Source organism: Anomalospiza imberbis, chromosome 3 (assembly GCF_031753505.1).
Source record: "Anomalospiza imberbis isolate Cuckoo-Finch-1a 21T00152 chromosome 3, ASM3175350v1, whole genome shotgun sequence".
Taxonomy (NCBI): domain Eukaryota; kingdom Metazoa; phylum Chordata; class Aves; order Passeriformes; family Viduidae; genus Anomalospiza; species Anomalospiza imberbis.
The window spans coordinates 55,550,624-55,571,612 of NC_089683.1; the positions used below are offsets into that span (position 1 = coordinate 55,550,624).

A 20,989-nucleotide genomic window follows, 5' to 3' on the forward strand; every position below is an offset into this window, starting at 1 on the left:
GTAACTTCAAAGAGCCTGTGTTGATTAATTACAAAACTCAGAGGAAGTTGAATGATTATATTTGCTGTATGGACTGTTATCAAGGTTTAAAGAAGTCATTTATAATTCCTTTTAAAATGTCATTTAATACTGTTTTTTTTTTTTTCTTTTCTTTTTTTTCTTTTTAAATCAAAGTGTTCTCTTTAGGTACTGCCTCTAAATTCTCATAATGTTCCATTTTTATTTATTTCTAACTCAAGGCCTGATATATACACTTTATATATTGAAGAACCAGATTCTTCTGGACATTCATTTGGACCAGTTAGTGCTGGTGTAAGTAGTTTCCATATTTTTCTTATACTTAATTGCACTAAAAATGGTATTGTACCATGAATTTAAGCAATTTATAGACCTGAAAAGGATAGTAGATGAATAATGGCCGTGACTCTTTTATGACTTTTTGTTAAGAACTTTTGCTTGTGATTGAGCCTAATGTTATGATTCCCACATTATGTGTGAATCAAAAGAACCATAAACCATCAGACTGAAATTTCATATCACACTAATAGAAAAAGTATTAATATTTATATTTAGACTGAACTTTAATGATATTATTGTGTCATATTTAGAAGCACATGGCCTGGCAAATCCTCAGAGCTGTCTTTTATTTATTCGTATGCTGTACTTCAATGTTGGCTAATTTATAAACCAAAAGTATTACATTTTTTACTTGCATGAAGGCAAAAAGTTCAACCTTTAAGGATCTTAGATGTAACTGGTTTATCCCACAGGTAATCAAAGCCTTACAGGCAGCAGATAAAGCAGTGGGGATGCTCATGGATGGCCTTAAACAAAGAAATCTGCACAAGTGTGTAAACCTCATTGTTTTAGCTGATCATGGTAATGTATATACTTCTTTTTTCAAGTTAATTTTACTGGGTCACTGTTTTCTTCCTGTGTGAAATATGTGGGCTTAATAGTGTTAGTCCATTTTATAAATCACTTTATCTTCCTTGCCATATGAAAAAGTACTGTTTCTGTGTTGCCCTTTAGGGATGGAGAGGACCTACTGCAAACAGTTAGAATATATGACTAATTACTTCAAAAAGGTGGATTTCTACCTCTATGCTGGGCCTGCTGCTCGCATTCGGGCAAAGAATGTTCCAAAGGACTATTTTACCTGTAAGTGTGGACCAATCCTGGGATTGAGCAATCAATATAGCAGGAAACAAACGAACAAACAAACGAATGAATAAATAAGGAAATGGATAATCTGTAGTAATCAGCAGTGTAAGCAGCTTTTCTATTTCCCTTAACTTGGCTTCAAGATCCATGGAAGTTGTTTGGGATATTTTTTTTTTCAAGAATGAGCACTTTAGATGAATTTGAAGGTTAGAAAAAAATGTTGCAGAGTCTAATTTGTATTTTCTTGGCATGGAAAGATGAAGTAAAGGTAGTATGTTTTTAAACTGGAATTCATGTCTTTAATAAGTGCATTGTTCTTCACAAATTTCTCGTGCAACATTGGCAGAGTCAGTCTTTTTGAAGTAATGAATATTTCTGTGTGTACAAAGTTAAAGAATCTGGACCTTAGCACAGTATAATCTAAGCCTTGGTTAAGCCCTTTAGCTAGTATCACAAAAGAACAGAAAATTGAAACCATTTGAGCTAACTCTGACTTGAAATAGATACCATGCTACCAGACTGGAAAAAAAATCCCAGAACTTTCTGTATCAGGGAAAAGAATGGAGATAAAATAATGGAAAAGCTCTATGTATTGACTTCAAAGAATTCGTAAGGTATTGTAAAAGTCATAGTTATTGCAGGTCACAAATAAGAGTTGGGATCCCATTGTATTTTTTATTCATGTTTTATGATTTTACTTATATTTGAAGGCACAATATTTATATGACATAAAGCAGACTTTCATTGATCTAAGTCAGATAAAAGCAGAGTAATGAGCTGAGGAAAGAATACTCATGGTTTTTCTGTGTCTCAAACTCAATAAAGTTGTTGACTCATTTCCTCTAATAGTCCTAGATTTTCTGTAGGAATTTTTCTTCCACGAAGTGCTCAGATTTACTTTTTAGAAAGTTAATGTCAAATGGTTAAACTATTCTTTCAAAATGTGCAAGGTGAAAATATCACGATAGACTGAAATTTCCTCTGTGACTATTGCTGGAAGCAAAATTCAAGACAAGTTCTCCAGGTCCTGTTCAATGTAAAAAAGGTTATACTTCAAACAGGGGCTAGATAAGAGAAAAAAACCTCTGAGGATCTGAGGTCTGAGGATCTGTCAGCTTCAGGTGTAGGGAGTCATCACCACTGCAGTTTTCTACAGTCTGTCCTGATGTACCCAAAGTTCTAGTGTTCTCGTGACTTCCACAGGCACACTTACAGGCAGTTACCATTGGAAACATAACATTCCTACCTGTGAAAGGCTATAGTTGCCACTATCTTCACAAGCTAATAAAGAAAACCAACTTTATAAACAAAAAGCATGTTTAAGTTTTTCTCGTGAGGCTTTGTCCTTCGGCCATTCGAATGTACATTAATTCATCTTTTCTTTTTAACAGTTGACTCAGAAGGAATCGTTAAAAACCTCACAGTGAGTAAATATTCTCATAACTTTTACTCATAGCTACTCTTAATAGGAATCTGAAGAAAAAACACAATTTGTAAAAAAATGGGACTATGGTGCTAGTTTACAATGGTGGAGTACACTAGTTTAAATAGTGTACTGACTCCAGTGTACCTTGGGAGGCAGTTCTGGAAGTTGTTCAAAGATGATACACAAAGGTTTGCCATAGGGGATCTCTGTTCAGAGAAAATTGTTCTATTTCACTTTGAAAGAGAAGAAGCTGACTTCAGGGGAAGAAACTAGAGTATATCTTCATGATAGAAGAGAATGCAGCACAGATATGCTTTAGACAATGGGCATCTGTTTGCACTGGATCACAAGTGCTGCACTCAGGCTAGGCTAAAGTAACTTTTCCACACAAGAGATAATGACATTGTAGAGCACATTGACACAAAGTGTTGTAGAGGCTGGAAATACAGGTAAAAGGGGGGGATTTTAGATGTGTTAATGCAGGACAGCCCTGTAAAGGCTTTTAGACCTGATCCACAAGGAGTATCTGACTTAAAAAGTCCCTGAAGCCTAGAAGAAACTAAGCAGGTATGAGAAAGAAACTTCATTCAATACTTGGTGTGTTCTTATCTCTAAGTTTCTGATTCTGGAAATTTTGGAGATCTGATTTGAAACAGAGTACTAGGCAAGATGGGCCTTTGGCATCAGGCAGTATGACTCTCTTAGGATCTTTTGATATATCTCTGCAATAGTTGCAGTGCTTTTATGTATGCTACACCACGATAGGGCCCCATGTACTGGTAGTTGTGCTTGGAACTGAGCCGTGCTGAATGGATGTAGCACTTGAGGGCAGGTCCAAGCTTGTCTGTGTCTCCCATGTGGGTATGCTTTGACAGCTGAGTTCTGAAGGACACAAACAAAGAAGTGCAGAGCAGAGTGCAAACCTAAGGAAGACCAAACCTATTTCTTTTACTAAAGGGTGATGTGACAGTGCATGGTTCTTTCCTTATACTTTTTGAGACAGATAATTCTGGTTTTTTTTGGTAGTGTTCAAGATACACATTAATATATGTGGGATGAATGTGCTGTACAAACTAAAAAAATTGTAGGACAGTTGTCTTTCTGTATTTCTTTCCTTTTACAATTTACAGTGAGTTAAACATTTAATCTACTTGCTCTCAGTGTGCTGTCAAAACTTCCCCTTCTTTTCTTCATTGCCAGTTTGTTTTCTATTCTGTGGCTTGCCCTGTGCTAAGTAGTGGACAGGTACGGTACATTTAGAAAAAATTCTGTCAGTTTGTCAAAATCCTGGGCTCCCAAGTGGATCTGTTTCCGATAAATCTCCACTAGAGGTCTCCCGTTAACCTGTCGAACACGTAGGAGTAGGATCAATGGCTGGAAATAGCTGAAGGAGCTTTCTCTGTGCTACATCCCCCACCTCCTGTATGATGTGGAGTCTGTCACATCAAGAGCATCGATATGAGGGGAATATCACAATCTGCATGTTCTCAACCTCAGATGAAACTGCTACTGCTAATAGTTACATCTTGTGCCTTATGGGAATAGCCTGGTACCAGGATGTGTCCTCTTTCCTTTTCTCTTGATAAATGGTTGGTGTATTTTGTCCCTGTCAAGTTATTAGATTGAGGGGTTTTTGAAGAGAAGGGAGTTGTATGTTCTATATTAATTACTAATGAATAGACATAAGTCATATGCTGATTTCCTCTATTTTTTCTTTTAATTAGACCTCTTCTTCCAGGCTAGCAAACACATTGAATCCTTATTTTTCATGTTCCTGGGTTCCTCTGTTCTTCTTTGATGACTGCTGAGGCACAGTTACTTCATGTCACATGTTAAAGTCTGTATCCTGTGCAGAGCATACAATTCTAGTACTTAGAAGTGAAGATGTCAGACCAGACTCCAAGCATTGCATCATTTGCACAGCCTGTGTGGTAAAACAGATCCACTTCTGCAGCCTACCCAGCTTTCTAGCAGCTCTTCCTTTAGCATTTTAGATATTCTGGGTTATCCTAGTGCTGGATTTGTGATCAGGAACAACACTGCTGAAACTTTGCCTTGATGCTTGCAGCCAGCTGGAATGGCTTCTAATGTCCATATATAGTTAAGTCTTTGCAGTATGTCATATGGTTATCATTAGGCTCACAATTCCAAGCTCTTCCATGGCATGCCTGCTAATGCAGGAGTTATATGAACACACTAAATGTGGGTGTAAAAGCTAAGACCTTTAGCTAATAGCTGAGCAATGGGCATTTACATGTTCAGGCTTGCACTAGACTGTCTACATTGTGTATACTTGGCTTGCTTTGTTATTTATTGAATGGTAAAGTGACAGAAGGTGGCAGAAATAAACTGCCAGGGAGCTTTCTCTTGTGAAGTGTAATCTTACCAATTAGATACCAATGGCAGTAGTTCAGAAATATAGACTAAACAATTCTATTGAGTGTCTTTAAGCCTTAGATGTACTTTTACCATCTTTGTGGGTATTTGTGGACTCGATATACAAATTGTATGTAGTCTATTTTCAAAGAGCTCCAAAAAATTGTTGCTTTTCCTTGTGTTGCTTCCGGGGCCAAAAATGACATCTGCAGGTCATCTGAGAAGCTATCTGTGAATAATGGGCTTTGTGCTTGTGTTCCTATCACTAAGATATTTGTGATAATTTTGAATGATGGGTGGTTTTTTGAAACTGAGCAAAACTTGTGACTGGACTCTTTCCTCTCGCACAGTGCAGAAGATCCCCTCAGCACTTCAAGCCCTACCTGACCCCTGACTTGCCCAAACGATTCCACTATGCTAACAACATTCGTATTGATAAAGTTCATCTTTTGGTGGATCGACAGTGGCTGGCTGTGAGGTGAGGTAACATAATTTGTGTGATTGTTATTCTATTTTTTCCATCCCACTATCATCCCTTTAATTTCCTTCACAGGTGTTTAATTTCCTGTTTTGCTTTAGACTTGTTACATTTCCATGTTTGTTACAGTTAAAATCGTACTGTGTGTAAAAAGGAAACATGGTTGTTTTGGTGAAACCAAATGACTGTCCAGGACATACAAAAAGAAATGTGCACTGAAAAAAAAAATCTTATAATCACCCTATTTTAAAGTGTGTTCAAATGTTCTTGGGCCTCTGAAAACAGGATACCTGCACTTGACAACTGTGCATTGAATTGGTATGGGGTGACTATCTTCATTTTTCCATGTGTCTTAGCAATGGGTAGATAAAAGTAAGTATTAGTCACTATGTCAGAGTATTCAGTTGTGTTCTTAATTCTATAGCCCATCCCCACATTTTCCACGTCTCTTCACCCTTCAGAATCCATAATGAAAATGCACTGTCTTGTAAAGCAAAACCCCTTGCAGTCTTATTTATATTATTCCATAGAGGCCAACAGCAGAGCTCTCCTATTTTAAGTTTTCTGTTTAAATGCCAAAGAATATAACTAGGAATTCTTCCAAAACAGATTACGCTTATTCTGCAACCTGTAGCTAGGTAAAGGCCTCAATTCAAAAATAGCCATTTTTTCAATTTGCTTTGAAAATATCCTTTCACTGTACACTCATAACCAGCTAGGATAATTTATTACTGTCCATAGCAATTTCTGTTAAAGGAGAAAGAGGTCTTCATAGAAATGAACACTATGATGAACTGTAAGTACTACAACATGATGGCAGAGACAGTTCTCAAGGAATGATTGAGTCTGTGAGCCACAATGACTGTTACTAAGTGCTTCTATTTGTGTCATTCTTATTTACATTCTGTGATGATTTCTCCTTAGGGATACAAGTTACAAATCTTGTGATGGAGGTAACCATGGCTATAACAACGAATTTAAAAGTATGGAGGTAAGATGATGTCTATTCTATTCTATTCTTGCACTTTCTTATATACAAAATCATGATGTGACATGTAAATCACCAGAATACTGAACAATGACAGTTTTTGCAGTGTGCTTTTTCTTTTCTGGCCACAAGACATGTAAACTGTAAACACATACTAGGTCTAAATATTTGTATTGCCGTTCATTGATGTGTACAAGGCCTGTTTTTTTGGGGTCCCAAAGTAGTAAAACAAGTTTGGGCTTACCTCACCTGCTTGGAGACAGGTAGAGTGCAGTAAACCAAGTGCACCGCGTTTCGCTACTGAATTCTTTCGTTCTTTCATTCTTCCACTGAGGCAATGACCGAAAAATCTCCATAGGCCCTGGGAGTTCATCTGAGCATCTGAAAGCCTGTATGCTCAAATAAACTAAATCTCATTGTCTCTGCTTATCTTACAACAGTTAGTCATATGACCAGAACAAAAAACTGATTAGCTATACTGTGTGTTAGTATAGCCTGCGTTGCAATTTCATCTCATTTTCACTTCTGGTTACAGTGAAAATATTTTGAGGTCTTGAGCTTTTAGTGTTTCATGTACTTTCTGTAATGTGAACCTTTAACTGAGGTCAAGCATGCCTCTTTAACTCCCATATTCTGTGCCTAAGAATCAGATCCTTCCAGATCTTTATAATTATGTTAAAATCAAATGTCAGTGATCAGAATTATGCTGAATGTTTGTATGGAAAGAAAAGGTAAATTCTGGTTACCATGGAAACCTTAATAATAGATAACCTTGCACAGGTGCCACAACTGATACTTTTTTTTATTTTTAAAGAAAGGAGCAACATGTAAGCTTTCTATAACAAATTGAAAATTCCTTTTCTGTTATGGGCACATAATATTATTTTAGAGCAGATCATTGTCCTGCTAGTCCTGTTTCCTGTATCTCCTGGCAGGCAGTTCAGCAGGCTCATAAAGCAGTAGAAACTCCTGTGAGATTGTACATAGCATCAGTGTTCTGCAACAAGCCTTGCAGTCTCCAGAAGGGCTGCCCAGCGCTGCATTGTGCCATTGGTGGTATAGGTGCAGGTCTCTGTTGAGCTTGCAATGGACCTCTGCCGTTCCCTGCTCCTTGCTTTAACCATGGCCATAGACTCTTAAGTGATCCAAAGACTTCAGAGTGCAACAGGTATTAAAAAAACCACCCCAAAACCAAATAAGATTCATTATATAGTTTAAAATATGAATTTTTGCTTTGCATTTTTTCTTTAAATTATGTGCAATGGCAGAAATTTTCCTTCCTTACCAGAACAAATCCTGTACTTTTAACTTCTGTGACTGTGAAAAGACTGTATTTTGTACATTATCCCAGTTTTCATAAAGTGCAGCTGAATTGGTTTTGACTTTGGATTCCTTCTGGTAACTATTTTTTAAAAATTATTATTATTACTATTACAATCTAGGCTATATTCTTAGCATATGGCCCCAGCTTTAAAGAGAAAACAGAAGTGGATGCTTTTGAAAATATTGAGGTTTACAACCTTATGTGTGGTAAGTAGAAACAACCCACTACTTTAGATTATAAAGTTCTAGCATTTTCAAATACCAGTGTTGTAAGAGCTAAAAGAAGCATAGCTAAAAATGGAGTGAATTAATTCAAAGCCAAAACACTGAAGCCATGCTCTTAGGCCTTCTTTACACTGCTAAGAAACTGACTTCCGGAAATTGTTCTGCTTTGAAGGATTTTTCTGACTGCAGAAGAATTCCTTAAGAATCAAAGGGAACCACACCTGCCACGTGGGTTTGCTGTCAAACTGATGCCTGTGGAATTGTGTATAAGAATCTTACAGAGAGTACCTGCTTTTGGTCATAACTTAGGATGGACCATTGCAGTTCCAGTAGTGCAGAATTAGGAAGCATGAGCCTCAGAAAATATGGATTAAAGCATCACACAAAAATGCAATAGGCTACTAAGTTTCAAAATGTGATGCACTTGCAATGACGTTTATATTTTGCATTAAACTGTCTAATCTTGTGAATGTTGTGACAAATGTACCAACAGTACTCAAATCTATAGTTACTAAATCTTGATGCAGTGGAAGATAGCAAAGAACCTTCAGACCTAGAAAATTACAAGTTGGTGGGAGTACTTACTGTAATAATTTAAATAATGGAATAAGCTATTTCTTCTACCTTTAAAAAATGACTAGGAAACGAGTAGATTTGGAAAGAGAATAACTTTTTAAAATACTGTTTTAGTCTTAAAATATGATTACAAATTTCAAATGTTTCAACAGATTTGCTGCATATAGTACCAGCAGAAAACAATGGAACACATGGCAGCTTGAATCACCTCCTAAAGAAACCTTTTTACAATCCTTCACATCCAAAGGAAGTCTCATCTCCCTCTTCATGTCCAGTTTCCAGTCTGACTTCTGTAGATGACCAGGGATGCAAATGCAAACAAGTAAATAGGGGTTTCTGGCATCTTTTAATCATCTTTGTCAAGTGTGTTCTGCTTTCTTAGTTTTTCCTAACAATGGAATAATTTTGAACAATTCTCTTATTTTTTGCAGATTTTAGTTGAGTCACTAGAAGAGGTAAATGAGAGGTTAAATCTCACCAAAGAAGAAAGTAAGTAGCAAAATCTGAAAAAAGCAGCAGTATTTTTAAATCTACACCTAGTTTATATTTTATGTTACTGGTTTCAATGGGATTTTTTGCAATTTAATTACAATTGAAGGTGAAGTAGCAAAATCAGGTCAGAAGCATTTTAAAAAATTTATTCCTTTTCATTTCTTTAAAAAATGCTAAGGGACTCTGTTATAGCAACATGTATATGTAGGAATAGAATCTGAACTCCATTAAATTTTTGGAAAAAACCATAAAGATTTCAATGGTCTTGAAGAAAATCTGAGCACTGTCAGGCTGTGTGAGATAATGCTTGTTCTTTGCCCTGTGTCCATAACTTTACCTTTCTCTGATCAAAAATTCCCATAGATACTTCTTTCTACTTTTCTTATGGGGTTTCTGGAAGTTTTGGGATATATTGTAATGCCTCCTAGTCAAATAAGATGTAAATTTCACTCCACTGGCAAGATAAATTCAAAATATTTGCATTGCTATGAAATTTCAAAGAAACAAGAATTTGCAAATCTGATATATTATATTGACTTTTGTACATTAAACATAATATGAAAATTATTTTCTACATTTTTATTCTACTTATAAGCCTAAAGAACCACATGACTAGGTTTACTGTTGGATCTATTTGCATTTGGTGAAGTCTAAATTAACTATTTTTGTCTGCTCTCTTAACCCCTTGTGCCGTCCAAAACATTATAGAAGAATGAATCAATAATTATTATTTAAATTTTAGTAATGAAGGCAAGCTCATCTCATTTGCCATATGGAAGACCCAAAGTTCTTCAGAAGGAAAAGGTCTATTGCCTCCTTTCCCATCATCATTATGTGAGTGGATACAGCTATGATATCTGGATGCCACTGTGGACTGCGTACACTGTGGATAAGCCTGTAGGTTATCAAATGTCTCTACTACTCTTAAATATGGGGTCTAATGGATTTAAAATGTGGTCCATTCATCAGGAGCCCTGTTTAAGGGCTGGTGGATGTGATGTGACTAAGACACTTGTGTCAGAAGAAGTGTCTTTGATATCATTTAAAATTCAGCTATCTTAAAATAAAGTTTTGAGAAGTGAGAATGACCATTTGTTAGGGACACAGAAGATATAGGAGAGTAGAGGTGCTGGTGAGCTGGTTCTATTAAGCCTGTTCTGTAAAAGGGATATACTGTCAAGACAATTCTCCATCTCGCCTTTCAGTTCCTGTGGAAAAACAGGCTGTGATTTCCCAAATCAGAAGTTTTAAGCTTTCCAATGAGTACCGTGATCTTTTTCCTATTAAATACCCTCTATGCAACTCTACATTCAGTTTGCACTAGTGCATAATTCTGTGTGTTCTTTGCTCTGTGTTACATGACATAATTTCTGGAAAATGTAATTATAGTTGAATGAACCTCTGAGTGTTCAAGGGTATGCGGATCCAGAATAAATTGTTTGAGTTTTCAGGGTCAGTAAACTAATGGACAGTCATGGACTTATTTGCCCTTATAATTTGACCCTTTTTCTAAGTTGCCTTGAGGAAATAGTTTCTATGTTGATTCTTCTGTCTGAAGAGGACTTTATTGATGTCTATGTGATTTCTTATTTCATCAGTACAAATATGAAGAAATGATTTTAATCAAATGAATGCTGCTAAAATGATAGTATTTCAGGAAGTTTCACTCCATACTTTCTACTGATTCTTCACTATCTTGGTTGAAAGATGATGAATCCAATCCTAAGAAGGCTAAAAGTAATTTAAACAAATGTCCATTTCAACAAGGACTTTTTATACTTCACGTTTGAAGATCTGCCCTTAAACCTTGCAATGAAAGTGCACGACCCAATTGAAAACTAGTTAATTGTGAGCATATTTTTGTCTGATTTTGCTTTAAAAAATTGAAAAGTCCCATCAGAGCTGCAGTCTTCTTAATATTGAGCTTAAATAAAGCTCAAAAACCCAAATAATTTTTCAGACATTTTCCTTTGTTGAAAAACAAAATCTCAGTTAGCAGAGAATCATAGAATCATAGAACTTTATAGGGTTGAAATGGACCTTAAAGATCATTTAATCCCAATCCAGCCCTGCCATGGGCAGGGACACCTCCCACTAGGCCAGATTGCTCAAGGCCAACCTGGCTTTGAACACTGCCAGGGCTGGGCCATGCACAGCCTCCCTGGGCAACTTGTTCCAGTGTCTCACAACCTTCATGTGATAAAAATTCTTCCTAATTTCTAACCTAAATTTCCCCTCTTTCACTTTGTACCCATTGCTCCTTGTCTTATCACTACAGTTCTTGACAAAGTGTCCCTCTCTGGCTTTCCTGTAGGTCCCCTTCAGATACTGGAAGTGTATAAAGAAAACTCTTGCTCAAATTAACAACTAAATTAAGAGAAATACATATTTTTCAGGAGTTTCTTATAGCAGTTTATGCAACATTGTGGGAACCAGTGAATGACTGAGACTGAAGTATTGGAGGATATAGGTCACAGCAGACTAATACAATGATCTATGTTTTCAATAAAAAGAATAGGAAATAATAAATCCCATCTGTAATAATGTCAGAAACACAACAGTGAAAGGCTCTGAGTGTAAGAGCTCACACACTCTTACATAAGTGTCAGTAAGCTGACATTATGATTTTTTATTATATGTGCTAATCGAGAGAAATTTGCTTTGTAAATTATAACATCTATGGAAGGACAGAGGGACAGAACTAATGCCTTTCATTGTAAGATTTGGCTGCAATACTTGGGAATGACAGAAAGTTACCCTTTCTACAGAATTTTTATTGTATCCTGGGTTAATTATGTTTGAATACAGCCTGTGCAGTGCTTTACACAATTTGTAAACTGGGGTATATCTCATCATTATGTAGCTATAAAAAAGGTGTTCAATATTAAACTAGGTAATGCAGGCTGGGATTTTGCTGGTTTTGTGTGATTTGGAGGTTTTGAAACTGGATGAATAGTATACACTTGCAGATCTTATATAAAAGATGTCAGCATTTTCATTACTTAGTATTCACAGGAATAAGGAAAATTTAAGATTAAAGGACATTTGTTTTCTCAAGGTTTTATACTCATCTGCCAGGGAGAAAGGCACATTTTCTTGCAAAAAGAAAAACACACATGAAGGAGGCTGGATTTGACATAAGAGACCACAGCAGATGCTTAAATTCTGTTATATAATGCAAATAACTCTCGCTTCTTGACATTAATTACTGGCTGATCAAAAAGTAATAAATCGCATCAAAAAGGACAATTCATGATGTGATAGGTACAGCCAGTTTTTAGTTTTAACTGCTTTCTTCAGGAGACATTATGGTTCTTTGACCTGAAATAGAAGGAGCAAAATTGGTGATGAATGTTTTTTGGTTTTTTTGGTTGTTTGGTTGTTTTTTTTTGACACATGATCTGCTCAGGAGTCAAAGGAAGACTTTTGTCTTTTATATTTCATTCCATGTGGTATATATATTTTCCATTAATATACAACCTGACCATAGTATGGCATCTACTTGAATTCTGATAAAAGTAACTGCAGAAATTAAATCAAGGAGTACAAAGAGGCACAAGAAGAACATATCAGTTCTTTATTTTTCTTGATTTTATTTGATCAAAACAAACAATGTACTGAAAATCAAATTAGATATTTAACTTCTGTTTATAAAGGTATAATGCAAAATATAGTCCAGTCTTGCCAAAATGAAAATGTTACATGTAAATGAGGACGAAGAAAAAGTTAAACACAAAAACGCATATTCAGATGATTTAATGTTATTGTAAAATTATGAAAAAGTGTGTAGAAAAGGTTATAGGAAAAAAAAGTGAAGGTTATAGAAAGAGTTATAGTCATTAGAGTGACTTTTGGCCAGATCTTAGCATGTTAACGTATTTTGGTAAACTTACTAAGGCCAGTGAAATGTTCTAAATTTACTGTGGATTTCTTTATCTGTAACTCTTCATTAGCACAGCTTCTCATGGAGACTGCATCCTTAGATGCCAAGATGAGGTGATAGTGTCATTTTTATATACTAACTGCTTTCCAGGAGGATGTGACATTCGAGTTTGTGTTTCCAGAAATATGTAAAAGTGACGAATGAGTCAAGTGTGAAATCTCTTTTTGCCTAAGGTGTAACCTTATTTTGCCACTACAGTTTTACACAGTGCATACGGATTTCCCTGAATTACCTAAAAACAGAAGTAGAAGAAAAACACTATCCAGAAAACACTAGTGTCCATTACTTGCGTTGGTCTGATTCACTATGAAAATAGGAGAAGATTCAATGAAGTCCATTCTAGAAAGTTAAAACCATACAAAGCATTGGCTTAGCCACAGCTGTGGGTGTAAGATTTTTTTTTTTCCCTTTTCACAGGAAAACACATCTTCTCTTCCTCCCACTGTTTCAGACTGTCTGCGGCCTGATGTTAGAATCCCTGCTGCTTGGAGCCAAAATTGTTCTGACTACCCAGAAGGGCTGACCTTGACCCACAGTTTCCTCTATCCTCCCAGTGAGCATGGTTCTTTTTATAGAGACCTTAGAAAGTCTTAATCAGCTGGATGTGGGTTTATGTTTAAACATATACCCAAACACCAAAACAAACTTCTTTGGATCAGCATGCTGGGCAGAAAAAGATTCCAGTGTTTGCAGACTGACCAAAAGTAGGGCAGCTGCTACTTGTATCTAAATATTTTTGGTTTAGAATATTTAAGGGTTTTTTTAAGACATGGAACAACTTGAATGTGATGAAAACCAGTTAGAATGATGTAAAGGGTTGGAAGGAAAGGCTGTCTCTCTTCCTCTGCGTAAATATTAATTTCCTATTTTCATATTTGATCGTTATTATTTATTGATAGATTTCTTGAACAAATTTGGAGATATGTTTGCAGTAGGATCATACACTCATGTTCAAATGTAACATGTAATTGAATTGCATGTACCTAGAGTTTATAGTGACATATGAATCAATTCGTCTCCGTATTTATCTTTCTTTTTACTTATATTTTGGTCTTTTTATATAGACTACAGTTCATCTGATCTTGAACAGTATGATGCCTTACTCACCAGCAATATTGTTCCCATGTATAAAGCTTTCAAAGGTAGGTGGCAAAATTTTGATCAATTATGATTAATTTTCTATAATTATTGTTCTGGATTGATAAAGCTATCACAAAATTTTAAAACATTAATGCATGGCCTGCTGTATACCCAGATGCTGTGAAAATATACTTAAAACATTTTAGGAGTAGATGTTTGAAAATTTATAACACAATTATATGGTTTTTGTTTGTTTGTTTGCTTGTTTGTATAGTCCCGTCTGATTTCTGCTTATCTCTGCTTACCTGTTTGCTTTTCAATTTGCTCTTCATCTCCTCTGGGCTGTCCTAACATGAAATGCTAGCTATGAAACTGTCATAAAAATTTTCCTTGGGAATATGCTCAAGGTGAATAAAAATGGCACATTTTCTTTTCTCAAAATCTGAGGTGAAGGCCTCAACAATATTAATCTAGCAATACTATTTCTATAATAGATGTTTTTATTATGCAAGAGTGGTAAGCTCGTACCATCCAGCCTGACTCACAATTGTTTGTAATCATTGAAAAGAAATTTTCTATAACTGCTTATGATCCTGTTTTACTCTTACACCTAGGCTCATTTTCTTAGAAAATGCATAAAAAGAGAAATTTTTAAAGGAAAAAGTTGGGAAAAACCCAAATATTTAACTACCTTTCTAACACATTCAGACCTCATTTATTCATTAACTCGTATATAAAAACAGAGATCCAGAAGACCTAAGGTGTCTTTAATCTTCCAAGTAAATCACAGACTGTGAAAAATCCAATTTTTTAAGGAAAACAACAAGAAATTTCTATAGACCATAAACAACAGGTAAATCAATAGGAGATGTCCTCAATGCTCCAAACCTGTCAGGTTTTTTTCCCATGCCAGTTGTAAATATTTGAGTAATCTTACTATCTTACATCCTACAAATTGTGTTTTCTTGATTGACATCTGTGAAATAAGCCAAATTGTCTAGTGATGTTTGGTACGAGTTCTTTACAGTTAAATTAACACTCAGGTGATGAGTATTCCTCTCACAAAACCATTATGTCAGTTCCTACTATTTGTAACACTGCAGGTACAGGCAGATCAACCAGAAATTAATGACATCTCAGCTGTAGGTTTGTAGCTTCAGCTTTAGATCAAATCAGTATCAACTCCAGTAGTGCAATTTGCCTTGCAGGACTACAATAGCATTTACTGCACCTCTTTCAAAGGCAAGTGGGAGTATGTCCATTTTGATGAAATCCAAATTTTGTGTAACAAAGAGTTGATTTTACTGGCAGTTTAGTTCTGAACTTTTTTTTAAATTAATCTATAGTGAAAACACTAATACACTATTTTTCTTCAGTGGTGAAATTACTTTAAATTTATATTAATTTTGCTTTTATTTTCTTTTTATGACAGACATATGGGACTATTTCCATAATGTGCTTGTTCAGAAGTATGCTAGAGAAAGGAATGGGGTAAACATTATCAGTGGACCAGTGTTCGATTACAATTATGATGGCCATTTTGATAGCCCTGATGAAATTAAACAGTAAGTACATAGAAAAGCCAGAAGTCAAACTCTATATGACTTCCACTGTGTTTCCACACAAAAAAACCCCCTATTATTTTAAAAGACTAAGAAACAAGTATAATAGAGAACGCAGTATTCTCTTTATGATCCTACATCCACTATTACTCATACAACAGGAAATGCTCTTGCAAAGAGATACAGTACCATGGAAGTTGACATTTAAGTAAAGAGTAAAAAAGCCGTGCAGTTACATGTGTATATATACATACACAGGTACAGACTAGTAATTAGTTTCCCAAGATGATGCCTAAATTTTAGATTTTGGGTCTCTGCATCAGAAATGCTGAGAGAATATATGACATTTTAACATGCAGAAGACATGCTTAAGCATGATTTTCTCACTTTGATGTTGTGCTCACTCACCTGTTTGTTGTTTCTTCCTGTTGTCTCAAACTGATGTATTTCATCAAAGGTCAGATTTGTGTGTTTGCCTTCAATGAATCACATAACTGGAAAGGCAAAATGTAACATTCCTGAGAGGTACCTGTGAATAACTGCGGCTAACACAGCTTACTGCAATATCTGACATGTTTACGTGTAAATTATAAAGACCAATTATTTATGTCAGTGAATAAGGATACAAGGGAATAAAAACAGAATTAGAAAAACTTAGATTAGGGAAAATACCTTGTGGGAGTAAGAGCATTTATGGAGTAGAAAGGTGCTGGGAAGTCTGCACAGCTGAATCTCTCACTGGAGATGTTTTGTTCAGGCTAGACTTGACCACATCTGTTAAAAATGGTTTGAGAATGGGAAAATCATCCTGCCACGTAGTAGGAGGGTGGAAGGGAGAAGAGACTACAACTTCCTTCCAAGCAGAATGCTGTAATACCCAGTTGACCACATAATGCTGCCTCCAGTTTGGAATAAGCATGTTTTAGTCAGCATGGTTAGGCAGTCATACAAAGCAGTATAATAATTTCAGTGATAGCATTTTGTTCAATACTGAACAAAAAAGCCTGGGAAAATCCAGCTCTTTATACACAAAAGTGACCATGTTTGCAGAATAGTCAGAAAACAGCAGAAAAGAGGTTTTCAGCTGAGTATCCTAAACTGGTTTCTACAGCACACAACCACAAATCACTGTTCTGGCATTTCTCAATGGCAAGGAGTCAGAAGTTAATTTTCTCATCGCTCTCCTCCAATTCACGTGGTTGAAGTTCTTCGTGTAATGAAGGGCAAATATGATGCTCTATTCTGACTCTTCCAGATGTAGAGATCTCTGGCTCTGGCAAAATAGGGTATTTAATGTTAAGCAGTCCTGTTTCAGTGAGACTCCTGTAGCACACAGAGTAATCCATGTATGTTTGACTGTTAATAAAATAAATGGTGAAGCTGTGTATCCCATCAGGTATTTTTTTTCAATTACAAAAGAAATTTAAGTCATATAGTATTGAAAGATATATGCTGAGATAAATTCTATACATTTCTAATTGCATCAGTGGTGTTAATACTTGATATCTCAGTAAATGCCTTAACTAACGTTTGTTTTGTAGGTATGTAAACAATACAAAAATCCCTGTCCCAACCCATTACTATGTGATTCTGACGAGCTGCAAGAACACATCCTATACTCCATTGAACTGTTCAGGGTCCCTGGATGTTTTGTCTTTTATCATTCCTCATCGACCTGACAACACTGAAAGCTGTGCTGTAAGTATAATTCTCCTTTCCTTTGTGCCAATGAACTTTGGGAACTGATTCCCATTGGAATCTAGTCATCCAGAGAATCTTGATCAGTCTGTGAAATTTACTCATTCCCCATGAGCTGGCAATGAGCTCAAGCTCCACCAGAAGCAATCACCAGAAGAGCAAGGAGCTCCAGGACAGGCAGCTGGACACTAATGAGCTGTTAGGAAGCAAGGAAGAAGAAAGGAAGGTAAGATAAGAGGACTGGGAAGTGCTGTCACCTGAGAAGGGCTGAGAACAGCAGCACAGGCAACAGTGAGGTGAGATATGGAAGACTGCAGGATAAACTTCAGAGGTATCAGAGGACTTTGAGTGTTATTCCCTTCAGTTGCTAGAAAATACCTTCAGTTGCTTATTCCACCTCTATGAGAAATTAGACAGCAGGCATTTGGATGCATGGTTCTGCAGTTAAAATTCATACTTGAATTAAGTTAAATCTCTGCTTACCACTAACACTGTGAATCTTATGCCTTGTAGCAAACAAAATATGTAATCTGAGTGTTATACATATTGTTGAGGCAGCTGAGTGCCTATTCCACAAACTCTGGGTTGCAGAAGGTTCCTAAACTCAATGTATATATATTGCACAAGTACAGCTGTACAGACTTGAACTTGTCTTCACAGACAGTTTTTAGTTTATTTATAACGTTGAACTCATAACTCCAGACAGGTGCGAGCTTGCCCTATGTGGAAACAACTTCTGTGTCTCCCCATTTGTAGTGTGGATAATCCTCAACTTCCCAGTGAGATCTTTTTAGTAGTTGAGGATTGACTAATTATTAGAATGAATTAGTTGTTATACTTTAGAAATTATTTGACTGTAATTTCTAAAGTTTAGCAATAAACCCCAAATCTTCTCACTTTATATTAACCATGTTTGGCAGTAACATAAATTTAATGAATCATTTGCCTCAGAAGCAGATATTGTTAATGAAAAAGCAAATTACCAGCTGTTTGCAAGAAAATCCTTGTAGTAAAAGAACAGAAAGTAACATTTTGGATTGATTAGTGGTTACATTTCCATTGTTTTCCCTGTCTAACCAGCAACTATTCTTGCTGTCCAGCAATCAAGACTGAGCTGCTGTAAGGACTTTTTGTGAGTTGTCAGGTGCCTGTTGCTTGACTGGCCTGAGCAGTGCAGCTAATTTGCACTGTAACTAAAACTATCCTTACCTGTGTGTTTGAAACGTGATTCATGCATTCTGTAGTTAAAAGTCGCCATTGCCATTTCAGCTTAATTCTTCTTCTCTGTCACTTTGGAAGTGGAGAGGTGGGTAGAAGAGTCATCCACTTGATTCTGTTTAAATGAGATCCCTAAGAGCAAGGCTGTAAAGATGCCCAGGAAAGCCTGAAAGAAGTTTTACCAACTGGAGGCCTTTAGTCTGTCAGACCATGTCAAACACTGGTAGTTGCCTAACACTGCCACCAAACAACAGAGGGCCTTTTAGATAATTGAACATTGTTCTTGTTTGTTTTGACAGGAAAATAAGACACTTTCTGAATGGGTTGAAGAAAGAGTTCAGGCTCATTCTGCACGTGTTCGGGATGTGGAGTTGCTAACTGGGCTTGACTTTTACCAGGAAAGAAATGAATCCGTCTCCGAGATCTTGCGGCTAAAGACATTTTTGCCAATATTTGAGACTGAAAGTAACTGATTATCTTTGGAAAAGGGGTCAGTGCTTGGAAGAAAGAAAATTTTAGTGATTTCACTTATTTCCTTGCTTAAGTATATGGGAGTGTTTTTCAAATTTGTGTTTTCCGGTCAAGAGCTTTGTGCCAATAAAATTTGAACAAAATGATACATAAACTTTTCTAAAGTGAATTAAATCATCATTGTTGAGCCAGGCTTTCAAAATAGAGAATATATTTTTATTATGTAAAAACGAATATAATATATTACTATAAAAATACATTAAATATAGGTGATATTATATATATAATAGCAGTAGTAATGATTGAAAAAAATGCAAAAGGAACATATTTTATACTACAGAGACACCAGAACTGAAAATTGTATATAAAATACTTCTACAATGGAGTTGAAAAATAAAACAGTTTGAGAGGAATGTGTGTGTTTTTTCCCTTGTATTTATCAAAGAGGCTATGTTTCTCTAACACAAGCACATCCTGAAATGTTCTGAATTTCTCTTTCTCAGCTATTAATTCACATGGAAGCATATTCAGACTCACAAAAAGTTTGTATGTAGTGCAAGTGATCATCACCTGTGTTTTCCACTTGGGTTAATTTATTATGCTAGTTACGAGTGAAGTGAAGTGAATGAGCTATATTCTTATACCCTTCAGAAATCTTAAGACATTCTGAACATGAAGAGGTAAAAGAAATGCTCTACACAGAAGAATTTTTTCTTGATATTTACCTGTATTTGCAATGGTTTCCAAATGCCTGGCAATAACAAAATGTTTGTATCTGTTTTTAAATAGTTAAATGTAAGACGAGAGCACAAAATTAGTAGTAACATCCAAAACAAATAGTCAATCTTTCTGTAGGGACTTTGTACACAGATACTGTGTAACACTGCTGTACACAAATTGTTGCTGAGGACAGGTAAGCAGGACAAGACAGTGGAAATTTCCAGATTATGCTAATACAAAAATGTCACCCATAATAGAGTGTTGAGATTAACTACTCCACTACAAATGTTGCTAAGTGCATTTATGAATAATCACAAATGAAAAACAGCAGAAAATTGATTTTATTTGTTCATTTGATTTATAGGCACAGTGGGGGCATTTTAAAGAAACATGTCAAAGTGTGTTTCAATCTATAAAACTAACTGTGGACTAAAGGAGCTATGTCTATTTAAAGAATGAAATTTTAAACCTAAAAACTTTTCAGCACAAAGAATCCAAACCTACCAGAAGACACTATTTTTCCCAAAGTCCCCAGGATGATCAGTGTATGCCTACGCACCAGACAGCGTTTAGCAATATTGATCTTAAAATCATGATGTGGGACCAAGCTGAACATAAAGATTTTGATCTCACTGAAACCATTACACCATCATGGAGTTGCAGTTCACCTCCCTACAATGTTTCGACATCTTAAGTCTGCCCATCTAAATCAGAGACTTCTGCTAAACTGTCCCAATTAAGAACGTGACTGTTTTTTCACTTTGTGGTAAATCATACCCTAACTCAAGTAAAACAATCTACACTCTTACTTTAGAAGAGCTGGACAAAAGAACACTGACTAAATGTATAAAATAGATTTGGTTTATTGTACTCTGAAATGCTGACAAATTCAAAAGTTAAAGTAACAACAAATAGGCTACATAAACACATCATATTTAATTTAAAAACATAATCCTCTGTTGTTAATCATTCTGCTTTGTCCTGGGATTTAAGAAAGTATGCTGTTTCTGAACATTTCAAACTTCTGTTCCCTAGGGAATGTGAGTATAGCTTTCCCAAATTGGTAAACCCTTTGTTTCTGTGTTTTTCAGCCAGTTCTGAAACTCCCAAAGCTGAAGTGGAACAGCCACAAATTAATCTGCTAACTTCAAAAGCAGATGTTGCCAAGTGTCAGCTGTCTGAGCCACCTTCCATGTGAGAATTAAAAATAAAAATTCTGTAAAACATGATTTTCCATAGGCCATTATTG

At 35.9% G+C, this 20,989-nt stretch overlaps 1 protein-coding gene across 2 annotated transcripts in view; it reads left to right on the forward strand.

The window, feature by feature from the left end:
* Positions 1–19,433, forward strand: part of ENPP3 (ectonucleotide pyrophosphatase/phosphodiesterase 3) — a 37,102-nt gene extending 17,669 nt beyond the window's left edge. For both annotated transcript variants that reach the window (XM_068184490.1, XM_068184491.1), the window contains 15 exons: positions 240–312; positions 771–879; positions 1,033–1,161; positions 2,556–2,587; positions 5,317–5,444; positions 6,369–6,435; positions 7,875–7,962; positions 8,709–8,878; positions 8,988–9,045; positions 9,791–9,945; positions 13,409–13,544; positions 14,056–14,133; positions 15,504–15,636; positions 17,175–17,331; positions 18,849–19,433. In XM_068184490.1, coding sequence (XP_068040591.1) covers positions 240–312; positions 771–879; positions 1,033–1,161; positions 2,556–2,587; positions 5,317–5,444; positions 6,369–6,435; positions 7,875–7,962; positions 8,709–8,878; positions 8,988–9,045; positions 9,791–9,945; positions 13,409–13,544; positions 14,056–14,133; positions 15,504–15,636; positions 17,175–17,331; positions 18,849–19,022 — 1,687 coding nt within the window. In that variant the 3' untranslated portion in view covers positions 19,023–19,433. The remainder of the gene's footprint in view (positions 1–239; positions 313–770; positions 880–1,032; positions 1,162–2,555; positions 2,588–5,316; positions 5,445–6,368; positions 6,436–7,874; positions 7,963–8,708; positions 8,879–8,987; positions 9,046–9,790; positions 9,946–13,408; positions 13,545–14,055; positions 14,134–15,503; positions 15,637–17,174; positions 17,332–18,848) is intronic.
* The last annotated feature ends 1,556 nt before the right edge of the window (positions 19,434–20,989 follow it).